This window comes from Molothrus ater, chromosome 2 (assembly GCF_012460135.2).
Source record: "Molothrus ater isolate BHLD 08-10-18 breed brown headed cowbird chromosome 2, BPBGC_Mater_1.1, whole genome shotgun sequence".
NCBI lineage: Eukaryota > Metazoa > Chordata > Aves > Passeriformes > Icteridae > Molothrus > Molothrus ater.
The window spans coordinates 34,789,062-34,809,933 of NC_050479.2; the positions used below are offsets into that span (position 1 = coordinate 34,789,062).

At 37.3% G+C, this 20,872-nt stretch overlaps 1 protein-coding gene across 1 annotated transcript; it reads right to left on the reverse strand.

Moving 5' to 3' along the window:
• Positions 1-5,087: 5,087 nt before the first annotated feature.
• On the reverse strand, positions 5,088-19,704 carry CRLF2 (cytokine receptor like factor 2). The gene is made up of 8 exons (XM_036388585.2): positions 19,549-19,704; positions 12,561-12,672; positions 11,696-11,868; positions 10,520-10,659; positions 9,597-9,759; positions 7,748-7,862; positions 6,632-6,716; positions 5,088-5,460 (listed from the first exon to the last, which is right to left on the reverse strand). The coding sequence occupies exons 1-8, from the start codon at positions 19,655-19,657 to the stop codon at positions 5,188-5,190; spliced, it is 1,170 nt and encodes a 389-aa protein (XP_036244478.2). The 5' UTR covers positions 19,658-19,704; the 3' UTR covers positions 5,088-5,187.
• Between the last annotated feature and the right edge of the window lie 1,168 nt (positions 19,705-20,872).

The window sequence follows — 20,872 nt, forward strand, 5'->3', positions numbered from 1 at the left end:
AATTTTCCCTTCATCTTACCAGGGCTTCCCCTCTCCTTCTCCCTCTCCCTGCTTAACCCTATAGCTCAACATTTTAAGAATTCACAGGGTGTGTAGAAGTCAGGCTCTCACTGCTCTTTTTAGTAAGAAGGGCCTGTTATACCCACTAAAAACTATGGTGCATTTGTCTATGCTGTTCCCACCTTTTTTTGGAAGCTCAGCTCTTTCGCAGGAAAAAAAAAAAATCCCTTTCCCAAACTGGCTGGCTCAGAAGGGTAAAGGGGTAACACAACATATGACTCCACAGCCCAGAGATGCAGATTCCCACCAAAAAGGGGATTGATGCTTTTCCCATAAACCTCATCGCACTAAAAGAATCACTGGACAAAGCAGAGCTTTTTGTGCCACATGCATGTCCCTCTCCATCTTACAATTAGTGGCTTTAACCTCCTCTTTAGCTAAGAGCTGTACTGATGGCACTTCCTAACTGCCACAGGGATGTCTTATCCTTTAAGGGGGTTGGGCTGAAATGCTTCCTCTTACTTATAAAACTTCCTAGCAGTGCAGAGAGTTAATGCAGAGAGCTCATTGTCTCTGTAGACCCTGCAAGACCTATTGCCTACAATTTATCAACCCATCTAGCTTTCTTATCAAAAATCTGAAGCTGAATATGCTCTTGCCTTTAGCAGCCTTCCAGGAATACAGTGATAAATGCTACTTTTTAACAGAAGACTTTTGTAGACCAATGTAGGACAAGAAAACATTTATCAAAAAAGGGTGATACTGGGGCATACTGATACAAAGAAAACAGAGAGAAAGAAAGAGTAATAAATAGTCCTGAGACACTGTTTTTTCTCTTTTATTCAATGCAATTATAATATCAAGTACTTCACACAATATCTTCACACAAGAAATGTGAAGATATTGTTTGACCCATCTTCTGACAACATTTTTAGCCAGACTAGATATATATAGGGAGATTTTTTTAATATGGTTCATATTGTTTCTTTTTCACAATTATCTTCTAAGACTAGGAAATCAAAAGCCCCAGACAAAGCAGGTAAACATGAAACCAATCACTAAACCAGGGGATTTTGATTTGAAAAATAAATAGTGTAATTTCACTAGGGAAGGGACACAGGGCTCCTTTGTCTGCAACCTATGATAGAGCATTGCCTTCAGAGCTGCAGGGCATGAAGGGAAGATAGGTTCGGCCTCTGCCTCCACCTCTGGCCCTGATGCACCCCAGTAAGGAGGAGAGAGGAGCTCCAAACAGATGTAACTTCTCAAGTTGCAGGTTTGGGGCTCCTCTCCAGCTTGCAATATGGAAGTGTGGATGCATGCAGGGACCCCTCATTGCTCAGGGCACAGCTGCTATCTCCCACCACCCAGAAAATCTTGTGCCAGCAGTTTCCAGCAAGAAACCAGGCAGGAGCAAGCCATGCAGTAGGCAATAACTCAGCTCTCAAATCATAAGAAATGATTACAAGGAATTTCCAGGAGTGGAGGAGTTATTATTGCATCTTGTTGCACAATACTGCTGTTTCGGCCGCTAGATTAGTCAGTGATAGATCTGTACTCAGATATGCAGTGACAAAAGGTCAATTAGGGTCATATCTTCTTTTCCGACAGAAAATGCTGACTTCTTGCCCTTGGTATTTTGACAAGTTTAGGCCCGTGTAGCTTTTAAAAAAAAAAATGAAGTTATATAATCCAGTCTTTCAAGCATTTAATGAACATGGCCCTCCAATTTCATCTTTGCAGTTTGCATTGTTTTCACAAAACGGGAAAAGCAAAATAAACTATGTTTTGCATGGCTAAGTTTAGTAAATGTAAAAATGTAAGCGACACAAAAAAAAAGCAAGAATGGTTTTGAAAGCTTTGTTAAACACACTCTAAGATTCTAGGTTTATTGCAAAAGAAGCAACCATTTTCTGGTCAAAATTATGCCTTTGATAGTTGAGCAAAGCATATTTCCAAGTAAATTTAAAAGCACAATTGTTAAAAAACAATGGCAAAAAAAAATATGGAGTGTAGAAGACTGGCTTCAGTAAGTTCCATTATTTGTTTTAACAAAAGCATTATTTCCTCCTATTCTTCCTCTCACTGAAAATCAGACATGAAAAACAAAGCAAACAATACAGATATTCAATTTATCAATATAAATTGGCCTGGTGCTGCTATAGCTAGCACATAAATTGTGTGAGGAAGAAATATACATTATGTTTGTTCCATTGTTGAGGAAATACTGTTCAATTAGTCTGGACTACCACATAAACCCATTCCCTTCCTTTGGGATATAATGAGGGAACAAGATAGAGCATCTGAGGGACTCTTGCCTTTGAAGAACATGACAAGTTTTGAATAAATAAGAATGAAGATGTGAATGTTACTGTCTACCCTTCTTTTCACTGTAGGGAACTGAACAGGCCTTTCCCTGTCTGGCTGGTAAATTTGCTAATTTGTGGAAGTCTGCTCTGAGAGATGGAATGCATGTTTGTGTGATCATCCAGGAAATGGGAAGGGAAGGAGAGGAGAGGAGAGAGAGAGGAGAGGAGAGGAGAGGAGAGGAGAGGAGAGGAGAGGAGAGGAGAGGAGAGGAGAGGAGAGGAGAGGAGAGGAGAGGAGAGGAGAGGAGAGGAGAGGAGAGGAGAGGAGAGGAGAGGAGAGGAGAGGAGAGGAGAGGAGAGGAGAGGAGAGGAGAGGAGAGGAGAGGAGAGGAGAGGAGAGGAGAGGAGAGGAGAGGAGAGGAGAGGAGAGGAGAGGAGAGGAGAGGGATGGCAAAATGGTGGAAAATGGCAGATGGCAAAGGGTGATTAGGGAAGCCTCCAGTACCCTCTAACAGTGAGCATGGTTAATCTTCTTCTACCCTGTTTGCTAGAATCATCATCAGTACCTGGGGCAAGACCTTTCCTGTTCCTTAAATTGTGTGTTTGATCACTCTGTAGACATTCTTGTAGAGTTTCTAATGATTGGAAGGCTTTTTTTTTTTTAAGGGATGGGGGAAGAGAGCTTTTTTTGTTGAATGCAAGTAATTCCCTATGTTTTGTTTTCATCTTGGGCAACATTTTAAAAATAAATATTTGAGGTACCTGGGTGTTTTATTTGCTTTATTTCTAATATGTTATATACAATGTAAATGTGGTTGCACACATGCACAAAAAAACTCTTTCTGTCTATAAAACACAATACGAGATACACCTTGTACTAAAAACTTACATGATTATAACATTTCAGGACAGCTGCTGAAACAGAACAATTCAACATGATGTTGTCCTTTATTTTTTTTTTGCAGAGTAAAATTTCAGGAAAATGTACTTAAACATTTTGAATCCAGACAGACAAGTAGTTGTGCCACAGAAAGTGGTTTAATTGAAGTAGCTAGCTTTGCAGGCAATCATATGATGTGGGCTGAAGAAGAAGCAACTAAACAATTTATTCTGTGCTTTACTTCCCTCTTTATTCATAGAATCATTACTGGAGCAGGTTCTTGTCTTTTGTAATTCACTGTAACTTATTTGTTTCTAATGCAAGAATGACAATTTATGTCATGTACAAAGAGCTGAGCTATTTTCTGCTCATCAAATTTTACAGAGCTTGAATTAGCTTAAAATTCAATGCATTCTTACAGTGCTATTGAAACTTTTCATGGTTACCTTTCACAAAAATTTCCAGAAGTGGGCAGTGTACAAAAAGCACCCCCCAAACTTGCATACAAGGCAAAATTGTTCTCAGGATTATGGGAAATCCATGTTAATCTTGTTAGTGAACAGTCAAATCTGTGACAATGTCAAAAAAAGCTTGGGGAATGTGGCTGAACTGTCCTTCCAATTAAGTTTCCCACTTACTGGCCAGAAAATGTCTGTGTTTTTCTTTGTAAAACAAACTGGAACACCTAGACAAAGATCTTGACACTTAATGATCCATATTATTATTTACTGTTCTTGAAAAGATCTGGAACTGAAGTTTTTAAAGCACTGAATTAAAATATTTTACTAATCACAGTAATTTTCTGAAATGCACAATTTCCAATTTGCACATTAAATCAGAGTGTTTGCATAATGCAAGTATGTGAATCGCAAGGCTTAGTCAACTGGTAAAGCCATTAATGACTGACTGATGTGCAGGTGAATAACTGCAGCTAATTCAGCATATAATCATACTGTATCTGCTTACCCAGATGATAGGCACTTTTAACACTTAAATTTTGTTACTAAATTAGCTTTCAAATAGCATGTAACATAAGTGATATGCAGAAACTCAGAATCATCGAGATTTTTTTTTGTCAAGTCTGATTGCTGAGTATAGTGCATTTTAGATTTGAAATTAAACATACTTTAAAAGACTGTATGTTTAGAAAAATTTAAAATATTGTTCTAAACTTATTTTTAAACTTGTTAAAAAAAACCCAAATACCCCATTTTCTAAAGAAAAACAAGAGACTAGTATATGCGATATGAATAAGAAGTCCTAATTTATGTCTACAGCTGCTGATTGCACTAAACCCCAGTTTGAAATAAATGAAACTCAGTTAAACACAAATACTGTTCAAAATGAACTTCAACTTTCTGAAATAAAGGCTGTAAGATGCTGACTATTCAAAAACTGTAAGACACAGAGGGCATGACCTTCTGAGAAAACACTTGAAGCCCTGCTGTTCTGGAGGAAGCTGCCTACACAAGAGGTATCTGCAGGCTAAAATGTGATTCATCCTTGCTCTTCTCTTCTTAGAAGTGGGCCTTATTCCTTCTCTATAAAACCTTTAAGACGTGTCATGAAATGCAAAGTTAGGCAACAAAAATCTCTTTACATGAGACAGCAAAACCTCTTTCTTTTCTCTCTTGATTTGCGAAGAGCAATGGTGTAGTTTGCCCTGCTCTACGCACTCCATAAGCAGAAGGACTAAATCTCAGCTCTGCTGACATATATTATGGGAGAGCTCCTGTGCTCTCCTCTCCATAGAAGGAAAATGGGGCTTAGGGATAAACCCCAATTAGAAGAACAAATCCTGACTCTATAAATTATCAGGAGCTTGTTTCAAACACTTGAGTCTGCCCAAGAGATTGTAGCTGTTGGGAATGTACAGATCTAAAAACACAGCCCAGTGTCTTTCTTGATGTGAATCTTATCATGATGACCTTTTCTATTCCATCACTCTCCCAAACTCATCAGGATTTTTATGGAATTTCCTAACACCTTCTGCAGCTTTTATAACATCACATACATGTCATCATTCATTATAATATGGAAGCCAGCAAAAGGAGCTGTAGTGTTGGGTGCTGGTATCAGGCAGGCAATCTCAGCTGCTTTGTCATCGTTATTTTCAGCTGCTCCTGAAAAAGTGAAGATTTTTTCCAAAGGCCCCTGTTTGTCACTGTTCTTCCCATCTTCTTGCTGGCTTTCTGCCTCAGTGATGGACTCTGGTTCTTCATATTCCAGCTTGGTTTGCAACACCACATGATCATTTTTGTCTAGCCACTCCTAGAAAAATTAAAATGTTAATGTCAGTAGAGATGAGTTATCTGTCAAAAGAAGCCTGGTTGTACAGATGCCAATTACCAACTTTCCTTTCATATTGGCATCTTTCCAGGATAAGCCAGGAGATGATGAAACAGAAGCAAGGTAGAGAAGCAGGACATAAAATAACAGGACAGAAGAAAGAGTGGCAGGAAAGCAGATAGGATTCCAGAACTGCATACAAATTCCTACTTATTCTTGAGACCACATAAAATACATTTTTGTATTTAATTAGGGCCCCTAGAAAACCTTGGATGTGTAAAATACCTGGTGCTCCCTCTTTGATAGACTCATGCTTTGTTTGACCCAAGCACTGACTTAATCTAAATTAAGACTAAGTTCAGATGAAGATTTAGGCAACATAGCATATCTGTATTAATGCTTTAGTACTAATTTGAATTTGTATCTTTTTTCTTCACTTTGAGTTTAAAGCTGTCTTTTATATAAAAAAATTTCAGCTTGTCACTGAAAAATTATTACTGATTTTTGATATTTCATTGGATTTGAAAACATAAATATTTAACCCATTTCCCCTTTAGAGGAAACTTACTAGCAATTAAGGTAAACACTAGAACAACTAACACAGAAAACTACACCACATATGTGATGAATGACTCATAAGAAGCATTAAGAAAACAAAAGCAAAAACTGTAGTCTATTCATTTGATAGATATTCTATGTCTAAAGGTTTTGTGAGCATGGACCTCTATGGCTGAGGGTGGATATTCCCTCCTGTGGCTGACACCTGCAAAGCTGTGTGTGCCAGCACTCACAGGTTCAGCACTTCACAAACATAAAGCACAAGATCAAACTCCCTGACCTATCATGTGCAGGAAAGGGTGCAGACACCACAATGTCATTTCAGTAGATATTGTGCCTCTCAACACTCTGAAATTCTTCTCCAGCAGTTTCTCTGTCTCTATAGCAAGTGCCTTGTCACAGTCCCAAAGCAGCACTGCACTGATTTTATGAGCATTTGCTCCGTGGATCCTTGGTGATGCTGCAGAAGAGGGAAGGTTTTGGGGCTTTTATCTTGGGTCAGAGACTCCTTGTCTGTGCAGAGCAAGGATCAGTAGCTACCTTCAAATTATTCTCAACGTTTTGGAGTTCGCAGCTCAGCTAAGGTGATTTTTACCTGTAAGTTTCCATTATGATCATTGAAGAGATCAGCTAATGGGTATTTTGGGTCTGGTATAGCAGGCAGGACTGACATCTGAACCCTGAAAAAAGGGAAAAAACCCAACAAATAAATGTTTTGTTATAGCACAGTTATTCATACAAACATCTCCTTCAGCACAGTTCTGTACCCACATATATATTTTACATTACAGTCCTCTCTTCTTGATTTCTTTTTAATGTGTTCTAAAGTCAAAAAGCAGTTATAACAGTCTGAAACCCCATCAGGCTAAGAGACTTTTTTGATAAATTTTCCATCCCAGTCTAGCAAAATCCAGACTTTACACAACCTTCCAGTTATTCAGCATATGCCATTCTGCTTGATGCAGTAGTCAGAGCTTGCAATCTCTAGTTACCTTCCCCTAGACAGGGAAGAAGGTGTAGCAACCAGCTGTATTGGCTGAGTTAGTGAGCCCAAATGTAAATGTGAGCCATAGAAGTGCAGGAGAAAAAACTCAATTTATGAACTGAAAGGGTAATTAGAGTCACAAATACTTTCATCTCTGAAAATATGTCATTTCTGGCACTTTTTTCCACCAAAAAAGCAAAAATCTGGGGCCTTTGTGGGTATGCTTGTTGTTTGGTAGTTGTTTGGGTTTTTTTTTTCATTGTAAATTCTATACACAAACAGCATTATTCAACGGCCAATCTAAATATTGATATAGTCCTATTATCAAGCTTACTCAAGCTTACTTTATCCTACTGCACAGAGACATTTTGATTGTTTGATGAAGGTTGAACAAAATAACGTCCTTTCAGAACAAGTAGCTAGAAAAACTGGCTTCTCAGAATTTACTTAAATTTCCTTAAAAGAGAAGAAATTAGGTGGAAGAGACAGAATTTTATCCTGAAACATTGTCTTTTACCAGAATTGTTCCAGTTTTGCAAATTAAAGGCCTGGGTGTTTGGAAGGCCAGGATGTATTATTCCTCAAACAGTGATTAAGCTACTGACTTCTACATCTTCACCATGACTTTGCCTGACAAGAATTTTCATCACAAGAGGATTCTTCCAGACTGACAGCTCTATTTTCATGGCATGGCTATTTAGTAGTAACCAGTAAAACTGTATTTACCTCTGCCACTTACACAGAAGAATCAGGAGGATAAGCATCATTAAGAGTACTCCCAGCGAACAACTTAAAATAATTACTGTCTTTGACTGAGGAGTTATATCATCATCACATGAATCTAAGGATAATCACAAAAAGAGTATGTCAAAAAATTTCTTTTGTTTTAACTGTAAATGTTCCTAGTCATGCTGAAATATTGATTTTTCTTTAGAAAGAAAACAAAAAAAAAGCCAGAAATGTTTTTAAGGAAAAATAAGACAAGTTTAATTTTTCAATTGAGACTGAAAAGATAATCTCTGCTTCCCCAAACCTTGCAACAAAATTAAATTGTGCTTTTATTTACCTAAAACGACGTGATACAGGACAACAGAGGGTCTTATAGGCAGTGTAGATGCATTATGAATGAATCAAGTATTTCTACTCACCTTCATCACATTGTAACAGTGATAAAGCAACTTTGTGCTAAGATCTGTATTACATAAACCTACTTACAATCATTAAAGCTGCAAGTGCAAATTTACATGTAGCCCAAATGTTGTATCTGCCAACAAAAAACAAATAAATAATCCCAGCAAACGAAGAGCCAGCAAATCACAGCAGTTGATACCCAGAAAGTAACTAGAGGCAGGCTAACACCTAACATGCAAGTATATAAAACTAATGAATTTGTGCATTTTCCTGCATTCTCAGTGGTCTTCCTGCAGCTTTTGTAATGCCACCTCAAACCTCTGCCTCCTACTACTGGCCTTCTGGTCTCCACAGAAATGCCAAAACCCTGGATGATTATTCCGTCATACTGTCCAGCCTGTTCCACCTCCCTGCTCTGTTTAGCTGCCAGGAAACCACAAGTAAAATTGTGACCCCCCCTGCTAAGTGAGGTTTTCAGAGTTTATGAAATTTCTTCACAGCTTCATCTGATTATAGATTTGGAGTCAATAACTCATTAAAGTCCTGAAGAAAACTGCTTGCCTCAATGAAGGAGCTGTGTGGAAGAGTCTTCTCTGTAGGTCAGCACTGTGGCCATGAGTGTACAGGCTACCGATAGTCCAGGATTTCATCCCACCTAGGCTGTCTTCAAGTGAGCTAATAGCCCATTGCAATTTAGAGAAATCAGATCTTGTTACTCTGAACGTATGAGGGCTTCACAGACTTCTGGTAAAGTCTAGTGAGTGGCAGTTTGTGCTTAGGTAACACAAATGTGTTTGTATGGTGTACATTTTTTTTTTCTACAGAAAAACTGGGATTTGTTTTTGATGAGCAGTAGGAATATTGTTTGCATTGACAATCTAATTAATGTCAGTCACCCTCAGTTAAGTGCAACTCTCTGGTAAGAAAGCAGTGCTAATTCTGGCTTTGCTTCCCTTCAATCTCTTTTTCCCCATCCTCGTTTCGATCAATCCAACATACTTGAGCATCAGACTTCTGTGACCTGTGGTCCTGTAGTACAACTGGATGTACTTGCAAAAACTACCTTCAAAAATTAGACTTCAGGGATTTTCTTAGAGTTCATATTTGATGTCCAAATATGGGCACCTCCCTTCAACACACACACCCACTGAGCCCTCACGCATTACATCACTGTCACTGGGGGATCCTCAGTGCTGTTGTAACACAGATAATAACACTCTTAACTTTCCTGATTATGACATTAATTGGTAGCTTCAGGGGCCATCAGGAGCAGAGTGGATAGAGTTAAATTAAACAGGTGAAATTAAACATTCACATGAACTTTCTTTGATAACACAAGATGGAGAACAATAGCGCAACATTCATTTGCTGCATGTCCTCAGCTTCTTTTGAAATCACCACTTCTTCTTTTGCACTTAGACTATATATATATATTTGCTGTTACCTAATAACGTGCCATTCATCCAAAATGTTTCAGCCGCCCAGTCACTGCTGTATTTAACCACGTTGCAGTGTGGTACCAGTCTCCTCAGTCTGACCCGGAAAGAGTAGCACTTCCTTGGATCGAAGCCTTGCTCTCCAATACTGCAGCACTTAGAAGTTCTGGACTGAGACAGAAGGTTTATCATTGTCAATTCTGGTTTTCAAGACAGTGCTTCAAAATGCTGTACACAGTCATGATCACAACTAGGACAAGGAATAAGACAATGCAAAACCTCAAAAACAAATGTTACCTTCTCTGAGTTTTGAGGAATTCTGTTTCTTGATTGACTTTTGACTATTCATATCCATTCCTTGTTGTGTGGTATTGAGTTGAAGGTCCTAACAATCATTGCATAGTGCACTATGTTACAGTTGCATATTTACAATACACAAAGACACTCCAATCCACAAAATATTTACAAGTTATATTTGAGAATGGAAAGGTTTGTTAGTGAAATAATGTTTGGAAATACTTAGCAGATTATTTTAGAATAAATAAGAATCCTGTGTAATTTCTTTTTTTATACTATTTCATTTGTTTTTCTTTTTTTTTCTCTCTTCTTTTCCTTAATCTGTTTTTTACTTCTATCTTTCCAAACTCCTCTATTATAAATGTATGCCTTTTCCTTAGATTGCCCTCAGCTCTTAAGGTGGGAACTGCCTTTAAATTTATAAATTATTTCTGGCATGGTAGAAACCCAGGGTTCTAAAAATCTAGATGTTTTCTGCTAGCAGATATATTTGAAAATATAGGATGGGAGAAAATCTGGAAACAAACATATTTTATTTTCTATGGATATGCTACTTCCAACTCCTTCTAGTGTTGAATAAAAATGTGATGTCTACTGCTTTCAATGTTGATTAAAAATGTAACATACAACTCACTTGCCAATCATTGTCAAACTTGCTTTTGTACTGAAGCTCAAATCTCAAGCACCATGCATTTTTCTCAGGTTTATTACAGCTTACAGTAACAGTGTCCTCTTTCCAGAAGAAGGTCACATTTTCTGGTGGATTGGGCTTTACTGAGAAAAAGAGAAACAAATTTTGCTATAGCATCCTAAAATGAACTCTTGCCTTCTTGTATTATGAAAACTCTGCCTTCCTAATTTAAAGGCTTCAGTCTGATCCTTGATATTTGTCCTTTGTTACCTAACCTTTTTGAAATTAATTTTGTTATCAGTGAGTGTTTAATAGTGAAAATTTTAGGATCAGGCTGCAGTTTTCCATAATTTAACAGATATTGGTAAAATTAAGAATATAAAAGCATTCTCAAAGTTTGATGCCTTGACAGATTTGTGTTTAATCCCTTTTGCTAAAACATTATTAATAAGTTTGGAATATATAATTTTTTCAGATAATTCTCCATTGTATATATTCTGTGTGATTTCTATTAGGAAAAAAAAATCATTGCACTTTGAATGACGTAGGTATGCAAAATTCCAGAAGTTTTTGATGAATTAATCTCACACTAGATGGTAAATATGTATTCAGGGACAGTAAAGATTCAATAAAAACAGGAACATATCTCTACTAGTAGTAGGATGTCCCTTTTACTCTGCCAGACTGTACCATAGCCACTCAGCTAATTTCTATTGGCATCAATGATGGTTTTGTGACAGCATCTTTGACAAGAAGCAGTGTGCTGCCTGATATTGCATGAAAAATGGCAAAAGAATGAAGGTTGAAAGTATGAGAAATATCACACTAATTATGTTGAAATAATGAGAAATTAGTCAGCACTAAGACAAAAAACTATTCATTTTCTTGTGCAGCAGGCCTGCACCAGAAAAAGAACACCCATATATATATATTTAGTATTTTCCTTTGGATTTTGAAATTGTATTTCGGGACAAGTCTGACTGTCCTATGTTGTCTCACTTAACTGCAGCTGCACACAAGCCTATGTAACTACAGCAAGGAACAAAAATCAGCATTTAATAACTGTAGTTTTGTTTTGACGAGCACAATAAGAATATTTTATATGCCATATAAGAGATTTCTTCTCAAACTTAGAGAACTGGAAAATCTGCCAAAGTAGTCATGATTTTTCAAACGTACTGTAAAAATCAGCTTTTAGATTTTTTAAAAAAAGCTCATCACTTCCATTGCTGTTCCTGATAGAAATGGTGAGGGTAGGTCCTTCTGTCTTAAAAAGACATCCAGAATTATAATCTTGATCCAATAAATAGGTGGTACATGGCTTCAAAGCTTTGTTCTTCCCTTCACCAAATCTGTAAATGAAATAATATTGGTAAATGGAAAACTTAAAAATTAAGTTAATTAAATTTTTAATGCCTTTTTTTTTAAATGCTACGTCAAAGAAAGTCCGAGCATGGTTTTTATTGAAGTGACAAATTTCATAGTGGTGTGAGGGAATTCATCACCCAAACTTCACCTAATTTCCAGCCCTTGGTTTGGATGCAGTCTGAAATATTCAAGTTTTGTTCATGTTATTTTCTAATGACTTGCTCAAACAGATGCTCTCATGATCCTATTTTCAAGACTGTACTGTGAAAAGTTCTTCCATATATATAACCCAGAAAGAAAATATAAGCACTATGACTTTCTTTAACCAAAATATTACACTTCTGTTAGTCATTAATGATCTCAGTTAATAAGGAAAATATATACATATATGTGAAAAAAACATTTTCTATGGTGTAATTAGCATCAGCAATGCACAGAACAGGGACAATGACAGAAGAGGGACAAATCTTTCATATTATGTCTGTTGTGACTGATTACTCAGCAAGTTTATTGATTTGTATGCTTTTGTAGGTTGTGAATATAAACAAGTTTCATGCTGGATATTAAGAAATGTTAAAAGAATTTCTAGTTCACAGAAGACTCAAATGGACTTGGATATTCATTGTCCCTAAGTAAATCCTTTATCAAGAGAGGAATAGGCCCTGACAATACTCACGTGTAAAAAAATGACACATTCTCATTGGGAAAAAGCTCTCTTGTTGCCCATGTGATCTGCATCTTCTCGTTATTGAAGTTGATTATTGTGGTGTTGATGGCATCTTCCCCACCTGCTCAGGACATTTACAGAGAATATGATTTCAGGAGTGAGTATAAAAAGCATCCCTTGACGTTAGTAGGCTGTCAGTGTCTCTGGGTCTGGATTGAAGGCACCTGAGACAGTAGTTCATGTTCGGACTCAGGTGTTTATTATTTCTTATCAGTAAAACAGTCTCACAAAAATGAGTTCAGCAGCAAGGCACAAAATGGCTCACAATCTCGTGTTACAAGGTTTATTAAGACTAAACTATCCAATTAAGAACTGGCACCTAGATTATTTTGCCTTTTAACCCAATAACTGATCCCAAAGAGCCCCCAGTGGGGACTTTTCTGCCCAATTACAAAATGCCACCCAAACCCATGAAGAAGAAGGAAGAAGAAGCATGAAGAAGAAACCCAGGATGACACCCTGTGCCCTCCATCTTGCTTCCATCCACAACATACTAAAAATACCAAAACCTAAATTTCTCACCAAGTGATACACTTACACTACTTTCTATAATCTATTTCACACTTTTGTAGATTCTAGTCTATCTTGAAGTCTAGGAAACTTTCTCCATGAATGAGGGTCAAAGCCAGTGCTCCCCTGGGGGTCAGGGCACCCCAGAGCAGACAGAGAAGTATTCCAGGTGCCCTGGGTTTCCACAGTAGGAAATCAGTATTTCTAAGATATGTATGCAATAGGCTCAGATGATCATAAAATAAGAAGACAAAAGAGTGTCCAAAATACAAGGAAATAGAGTAAAACAACTTAGAGAGGTTGAAATTAGAATTTCAAAATAATGAAATGAAGGCATGCATGGCGACACGAGAGAGAGACTTGGCCACATGGTCCCGGGACCAAAACGAGTAGGCTGGGCCACGTTCTGCACTGCATGAGGTGTACACCTTGAGGACAACTTTCCCCAAAATAACTGCTGATTAAATCTGGGAACTAACACTGTAGGGAACATCTGTGAAAACTGTCAGATGTTTGCTATGAGAAACCAGGAACTAACACCAGAAATGCAGACCAGTCAAGACCCACAGCAACACAGAGCAGACCAGCACAAGTAGATGCATTGCATGTTTGATCTATGGCCCGTTCCACCTTAAATACAAGCATGATCATTTAATGTCCCCTGACTGCACGCAGATATTATTTCCTCTCCAATCATCTCCTTGACACTTGTTCTTGCTAGGGACACAGGATTCCACAATCAGACATTGAAGATAAACCTGACATTGAAGAAATGAAGAAATTAAGAAGGCAGAAGGATTAGAAATACATTCTATATAAAAAAATGTTTATTTTGCATTCTATAAGATGTGAAATTGTGTTTACTTGAGTGAATAAAGAGGAAGAAGACGTATCATCAAGAAACCACTTGAAGGTAAAATTTTCAGACTTCTCCAGCTGTGAAGTGTCTACCACTAAAATTATTAGCTGCAATATTCCTGTCTAGAAGGAAAATATTAGGATTTTAGCTTTGATCGCTGTGTACATTTCATGCTCCTCTGGACTTTTGAAGGGGTTTAAAATTTTAAAATATTTCTTATGGGCTTTTCATTATATCCAGTCATTTAAATTATTTCACTGGAATCAAGAGTAACTATTCTCATGGTTGCTATCTTTTGCTCTGTAATCAACATGAAGAACGTGAGACATGGGTTCAAGTAAGCATTTTGCCTATATTCATGCCTTTCTTTATCTGTGTCTAGGTGCTTTATGACTACTCTAATTAGAGTTATAACATTTTTGTTGAGTTGTATTTGTGTTGTAACACATAGTCTTGTAAAAACCATTCATGACAGTTATGGCAAAATTCAGGACATACTGCGTAGATCTACCTTCAGGTTTCTGCTATGTGACTCGTGGAGCTGTGCAAAAAAGATTCTGCTCTTACTCAAGAAGAGGACTTGAAACTACCTCCTCCATCTCTTACCTACTGCCTGCAAACTTGTTTTGTATTGTTTTCTCAAACAGAAAACCTGGTTTACATGCTGAGACAAAAACAGAAGTGAAAAACCTTAAAAGGTGTAATAAAGTGGAGTTTATCCAGCCAGTTCTACCTCTGTTGCAACAAAGTACCTACAACAAAGTAGGTCACTTTACATAAGACTTCAAGCTCTTTGTAATTCCCTTGTGTGGGTCTAAGAGATGATCTTGTCATTTTACATAAGACTTCAAGCTCTTTGTAATTCCCTTGTGTGGGTCTAAGAGATGATCTTGTCTTTTACTAAAGCCTCTAAGAAATATGCAGGCAAAGTGCCTAACAGTGGATTCTTGGTCTATGATTGTACTACTACATTTTAATTTTTATGGACTACTTTAGCATGGTTGTGCCGTGCAGTATGTAATGTAACTGAAATCCTTTAGTTTTTGGACTTAGATTTTCTATAAAACTAGATTAATGTATATTTAATGTGCATTAGGTGTATGTTCTCCATCCTTAAGTAAAATTGACATAATGAAAAAGCCTGTACATGTTAGAATGGAGAATATTGTAATGTCCTGAGATAATTTTTATGACTATATAATGAATCCTTTCCATTCCCTTTAGAAGTTACAGAATATATACTTTCTACTTTTAGATAATTAGTCTGATTGCCTGTATTTTCACTTTGAGAAAGAACTGCTAATGATCATGATTCAATTATGAAAATAAGAACAGGAAGAGTACTTGCTTTCTTAATTATATATTTTCAAGGGTAATTAATTTCAAAATTAATTTCTGATGCTGTTTCTATGTGTACAATATTTGGACAGAACGACAGAAAGCACAATGTTCTTTGTAGGGTATGTTTTTGGATGGGTATGTTTTAGGTATGTTTTTGGATGAGGCTCTGAGCAGCCTAGACCAGGCTGCTCAGAGCCCCATCCAACCTGGCCTTGAACAATTCCAGGGATGGGGCACTCACAGCTTCCCTGTGCAACCTGTTCCAGTGCCTCACAACCCTCACAGTAAAGAACATTCTCCTAACACCTATTCTAAGTCCAGTCTCTTTCATTTTAAGGCCAGCATCCCTTGTCCTGTCACTACATGACCCATATAGAAAGTCTCTTTCCATCACAATTGATCTGAGGTGTTCAGTCAATTTGGTCACGGGGGCTGTGCAGGTACAGAACAAAAGAAGGAAGAGGGAAAAAGGAGTTTATAACATAAATATAGAACACTGTAACAGAGGCAAGGAAAGTAAAAGTTTGTCTTAAATATCTCAAAAAGGAAAAAAACTACAATGCTATGAGTTTTATCCCTCCAGTCTGGAATTCTTAAACAGTACTATAATGCTTATTCTTTCTAAATTCATTTTCTCTTACTGGACAGTATAAATAACTTCTTTTTCTTTTTCTTTTTCTTTGCAAATTATTTTTCTGGGGAAATTGTTAGAATTAAGAGGGATAACACTGGTTCATTAATTGTGAGAGAGAGCACACAGAAATTGCTTTTCCAAATTTTTTTTTACACATCTGACAATTAATGTGGTGACAAAATTTAGACTGATTTTGCCTCTCAGCTAGGTGATCTGTGCTTGGGAATCTCCTTGAACCTGTGACTATGTATCCTACAACCTGCCAGCAGAGAAGTAAAGATCTGGTGAAGTTGTAAGCCACCCTTCCATCTCTGTGCAGGTCAATTGTTGAAATCCTTTTTCAGGGTGCCACATTTTCCCTCAATACCAATGTGAAAACGACACCAGCATTAAAGCCCTGAATCCCATGGCATTCTTTCAAGGGGGAGCTTGATCTTTTCATACTCTCAGTACGTTATTTGAGGTATGGCTAGCTCTAGAGATGGATACTAGTAAGGAAACCAGAGGAATCCCATGGCATTTCCACACAATCAAAGTGGACACAGACTAGCCTGTTGGAAGGCAAAAAAAAGACACCAATTAATTCTGAACCTTAAACAACAATCTTTATTCTGTATTTTTTCAAATGTATTATAGCTCTGCACTACTTATGAGAGGCTGCAATTCAGAGGTGAAGACTAAATCTTGGGTTTGGTGATGAACATTTTTTGTATGGCAAAGAATATCAGTTTGACTCCAGTCCTGCAGTGATTTATTCATTGACCTAACTCTGAGTAGTTGACTTCAGCAGGATTGGTCAGAGTGTATCAACTTAACAACATAAATAAATATATCTAAATCAGAAACTTTTTCTGCAAAATATCCTTACATATTATGAATTAAAATGCTGGGATTTTAAAATCAAAGTATAAACTCCAACAACTGCAGTTATTTGTGTACTAAAAGGGAAGGCAATACATTATTAAATTCTTTAACAAGAAATAGAAAGTTAATTGAAATGGAATAGAAATTATAGTAAACCATCTGGTGATATATACATATTCTTTCCTGTGCTCCCATTTAAAAAAAATTCATAAGAAATCAGTTTCAAGATAATTAAGTAGGTATGTAGGACAGAATCTTACCAATCTTTTATCATTAAAGACTTTGTTTTCAGGGCTCTAGTTGGAGAAATTTTCTTCTGTGCTTCCTAATTTCATGAGTTGTGAAGCCTTTTGGAATGTAGTATGAGTTGTACTTTTTGTAAATGTACAGTAGGTATTTACATGTATCTTTTGAAATTATGACATGTATATTTTGCATAATTTAAATTTCAACATGAAGGCATGCATAACCTAAGTGAGTTTCTTTAAAGTTTAGTGTAAATTGGCATCAAGTCCTCTGAGGATATATACAGTTTATCTGAAATATATTTTTTCTTTTTGATGATGTTTCCCTTGCCACTAACCAAAAAGGTGTTTGGTTTTAAGCAAGTATACACCCATACTTCTGCAGGCAGAATCATTTGTATCTTCTGTTAGTGGAAAGAGAAAGAGAATAGAGAGGATCATTTCTCTCCCTTTATTTATGATGGAATTTTTTGAATTCAGCTGTGACATCATAGATCATTCTCAGCTGATATGTCAGCTCTCCCACAGTAATGGCAAATATTTAAAGCCTTCTTCTAATTGTGATCCTGGAGGCATACAATACACCAAAGCAACACATTCATAATTACTCTTTCTATTATAATAATTGATAGATGAAAAGGTCAAAAATGTTATGAACAGGCAGTCCCTGGGCTAAAAGAGGTGTTACAACTTTCTATCTGCAGATGAGCTGCTGGTCTACCAAGGTATGCAGCATGCTGCAGTGCTGGAGGATATATACCAGTGCCCTGGAGCAAGAGCTTTAGAGAAATTATCCAAGCCTACACCTTCCATAAAACCAGACAGGGACTGGTAAGGTGCCGCACAAGACTTGAACATCACAGGCCCTGCTGGCCACCTAATTCTTCTGAGGACAGAGAAGCATGGAAAATACCACTATGGTGTGTGGAGAAAGTAGTTCTACAGGGGAAAAAAACCCAACATTTCTTGAGTAAAAAATTATGCAAATGCAACCATGAGAAAGAATATGAGCAAGTACATTCCACCTCCTTTCTATTTTTCAAAATTTATTACTGAGAAAAGATACTACTGAAGGGGAACATGTAAAAAGGCTAAATGTCATGGAACAAATTTAAAAAAAGAAAGGGAGAGGCAGAATATAAATCTGCAAAGATAACAGAATGAAACATGCATGTACTGGAACAGTTGCAACCTCATTGATGCATAACAAAGAAGAAAAAACACTTTTGATTTCCTTAGACTGATGAAACCTGATAAGTAACCACATGTTAAACTTCCACATGTTGCAGTAGACTGTACAGAAACTACTGGAGAACAAGACCCAGATCTGAACCTATAGTCTTTAGTTACTCTTCATGTTGATGAAGGAAAGTTTTATTTTTTTGATAGGAAGAAATGTAGGCGAAAGTGCCATTTGTGCACAAGGATGCTGAATTGAACACATAGGACAGAGAATGAATAGCAAAAATCTTTTCAAGAAGAGGAAAAAAGCCAGCAAGTGAAAGTTTTTTATAGGTATATTGAGACGAGGTATAATTCTTATAGCATGATTCTTAGAATCCACCAAATTGAGTGCTTTGGGGTTTTTCTCAGCAGATCACTGACCATTGCCAGGCATCACAACACTGCATAATATAGGTACCACTGCTTTAATTTTCAAATTTTGTTCCACAAAGGCACGCCATCAGCCCTGCATGGCTATAGGTGATTGCCATCTCAGGGCAGAGAAGTCACCTTCCGTCACAAGTCAGCCAGTGACTCACAGGGACAATTAACCCTGGGGAATCAGGTGGTGAAACATTGCCAGAAATGATATTTACCATATGTATGGCAGAACAGAGACATAACTTATAGGTTGATAGCATGAGATTATAACTTTAAAGAATTTCTTTTTCCTTATAAAATGAATGACAGGGAATGTGTGGGAATTTAACTCGAGTGAAGATTAGATTTTTGATGTAAGTGTTGAGCTTTATGTTTGATTTCTGTAGTAATGCATTTATCTTTGACAAGCTATAAGTAATGGCATTGCAGACAAATACCTAAGACAGAGATGTTCTTAGGTAGCCAAACAACTGGACTTTAATAATTTTGCTGTGTAATAGTATTTTTGTCTTGATGCTTTCTCAGGAACAAAGTATTGCTGATCTTTTCCCATAGTGTTCATTCTTTTAGAGTACTAAGTGCAGAAGTCTTACCTTGAATGTGTCTTATCCTTCTTTGTTCATTGAAGGGTATTCTTTTTTGGCTGCAATCTACTCTGTTAGAAAACTTTCATAGAAATCTGTTATATTTTGTTTTTCAGAGGACCACTTTCATTTCTGCTGGATATTAATTTTTGTTTGGTTCAATCTTCTAATCAAAAAAAGCACTGAATATTGTAACACATGAGGTAAAATATACACAGAAATATTGCTATAGACACAGAAATATTGCTAGCTGATAAATCAATTTCTAAATAAATATATGGGGATTTGAACTTACCAGATGATTGTGACTGAGAAGCCACCGTGTTGCCTAGTATGAAGATCATTGAATATGCTTGAAAGATGAGTCTCATGGTTGGAATGACTGTGAAGAGATGAGTAATCATAATCTCTGGATTTACTATTTGATCACTTTATACCAGATGCTGGAGGGAAGTGGAGGAAATGACAACAGGAAATAAAAAATGGCTTATCTATAGCTACAAACAAATTAGAAGTGCAGGACCTTCTTAAAAAAAATATAATCAGAACATGAGTATCTCTTTTCCCAGCTTTATCTTCTCACAGCTGTATCAATCAGAGGAGACCATAGCCCTGATGCAAACCAGGATGAGGCAGCTGTGCAGAGGTGTGACCACATAGTATCACAGAATCAATCACAGAGGCACAGAACAGGCAAGGTTGGAAGGGACTGCCTGCAGTGGGTTCATCTGGTCCAATCTCCCTGCTCAGGCAGGCTCATTCCAGAGTAAATGGCACAGGATTATGCTCAGGTAGTTCTTGAGTATCTCCAGTGAGAGAGATTCAGCACCCTCTCTGGACCATCTCTTCCACTGTGCAGTCACATGCACAGTAAAATTCTTCCTCATACTCAGGTGGAATTTTCTGTGCATCAGTTTCTTCCCATTGTCTCTTGTCCTATTTCTTGCCACCCCAAGAAGAGCCTGGCCCCATGTTGTCACCATCCCTTCAGAAACTGACAGACATTGATGAGGCATCAGGAAATGTACAGTAACCTTCTTCTCACACAGGGGCTCTCTTGGGCAGATGATCAAGTCGGTCATGGTGCATGTGAAGTGCCCTGGGCACACACACCATGCTGCCCGAGACCCCTGAACTATATTTTGTTGCAAATTTCTCAAGAGTAGGAACTTGTCTGGCATGCCTGGTATGGATGGCTGGGAGTACACTGAGAAGTGCTGCCATGATTTTTTTTTTTTGGCTTGTTTTCATTCCTCTTAGATCCCTACCTAAAATGTTCACAGTCCCAACAGATCTGTTTGTCCAATGAGACCTTTTTCAGCTTAGTCACATCATCAAAGTCTGCATGTCCCAAAAATACCCATTCAAATCTCAGTAATTCTTGGAAACCCCAGCAAAACTCTCTGACATACATACAGTATTATGTTAACTGTCTGGTCCCTGCTGTTGATCAAGTTCCTCCAGGGACTCATTAATTCCTGGAACTAAAGTAACAAGCAACACAAACATCAAATACTAAACTAGGTCGTAGGTGACAGTTAATGGAAAGCTAATATCACTCATGGTTTCCACAGTCAGCATTGCAAAAGTCAGTGAGATAAACAAAGGCAAAGGTCCAA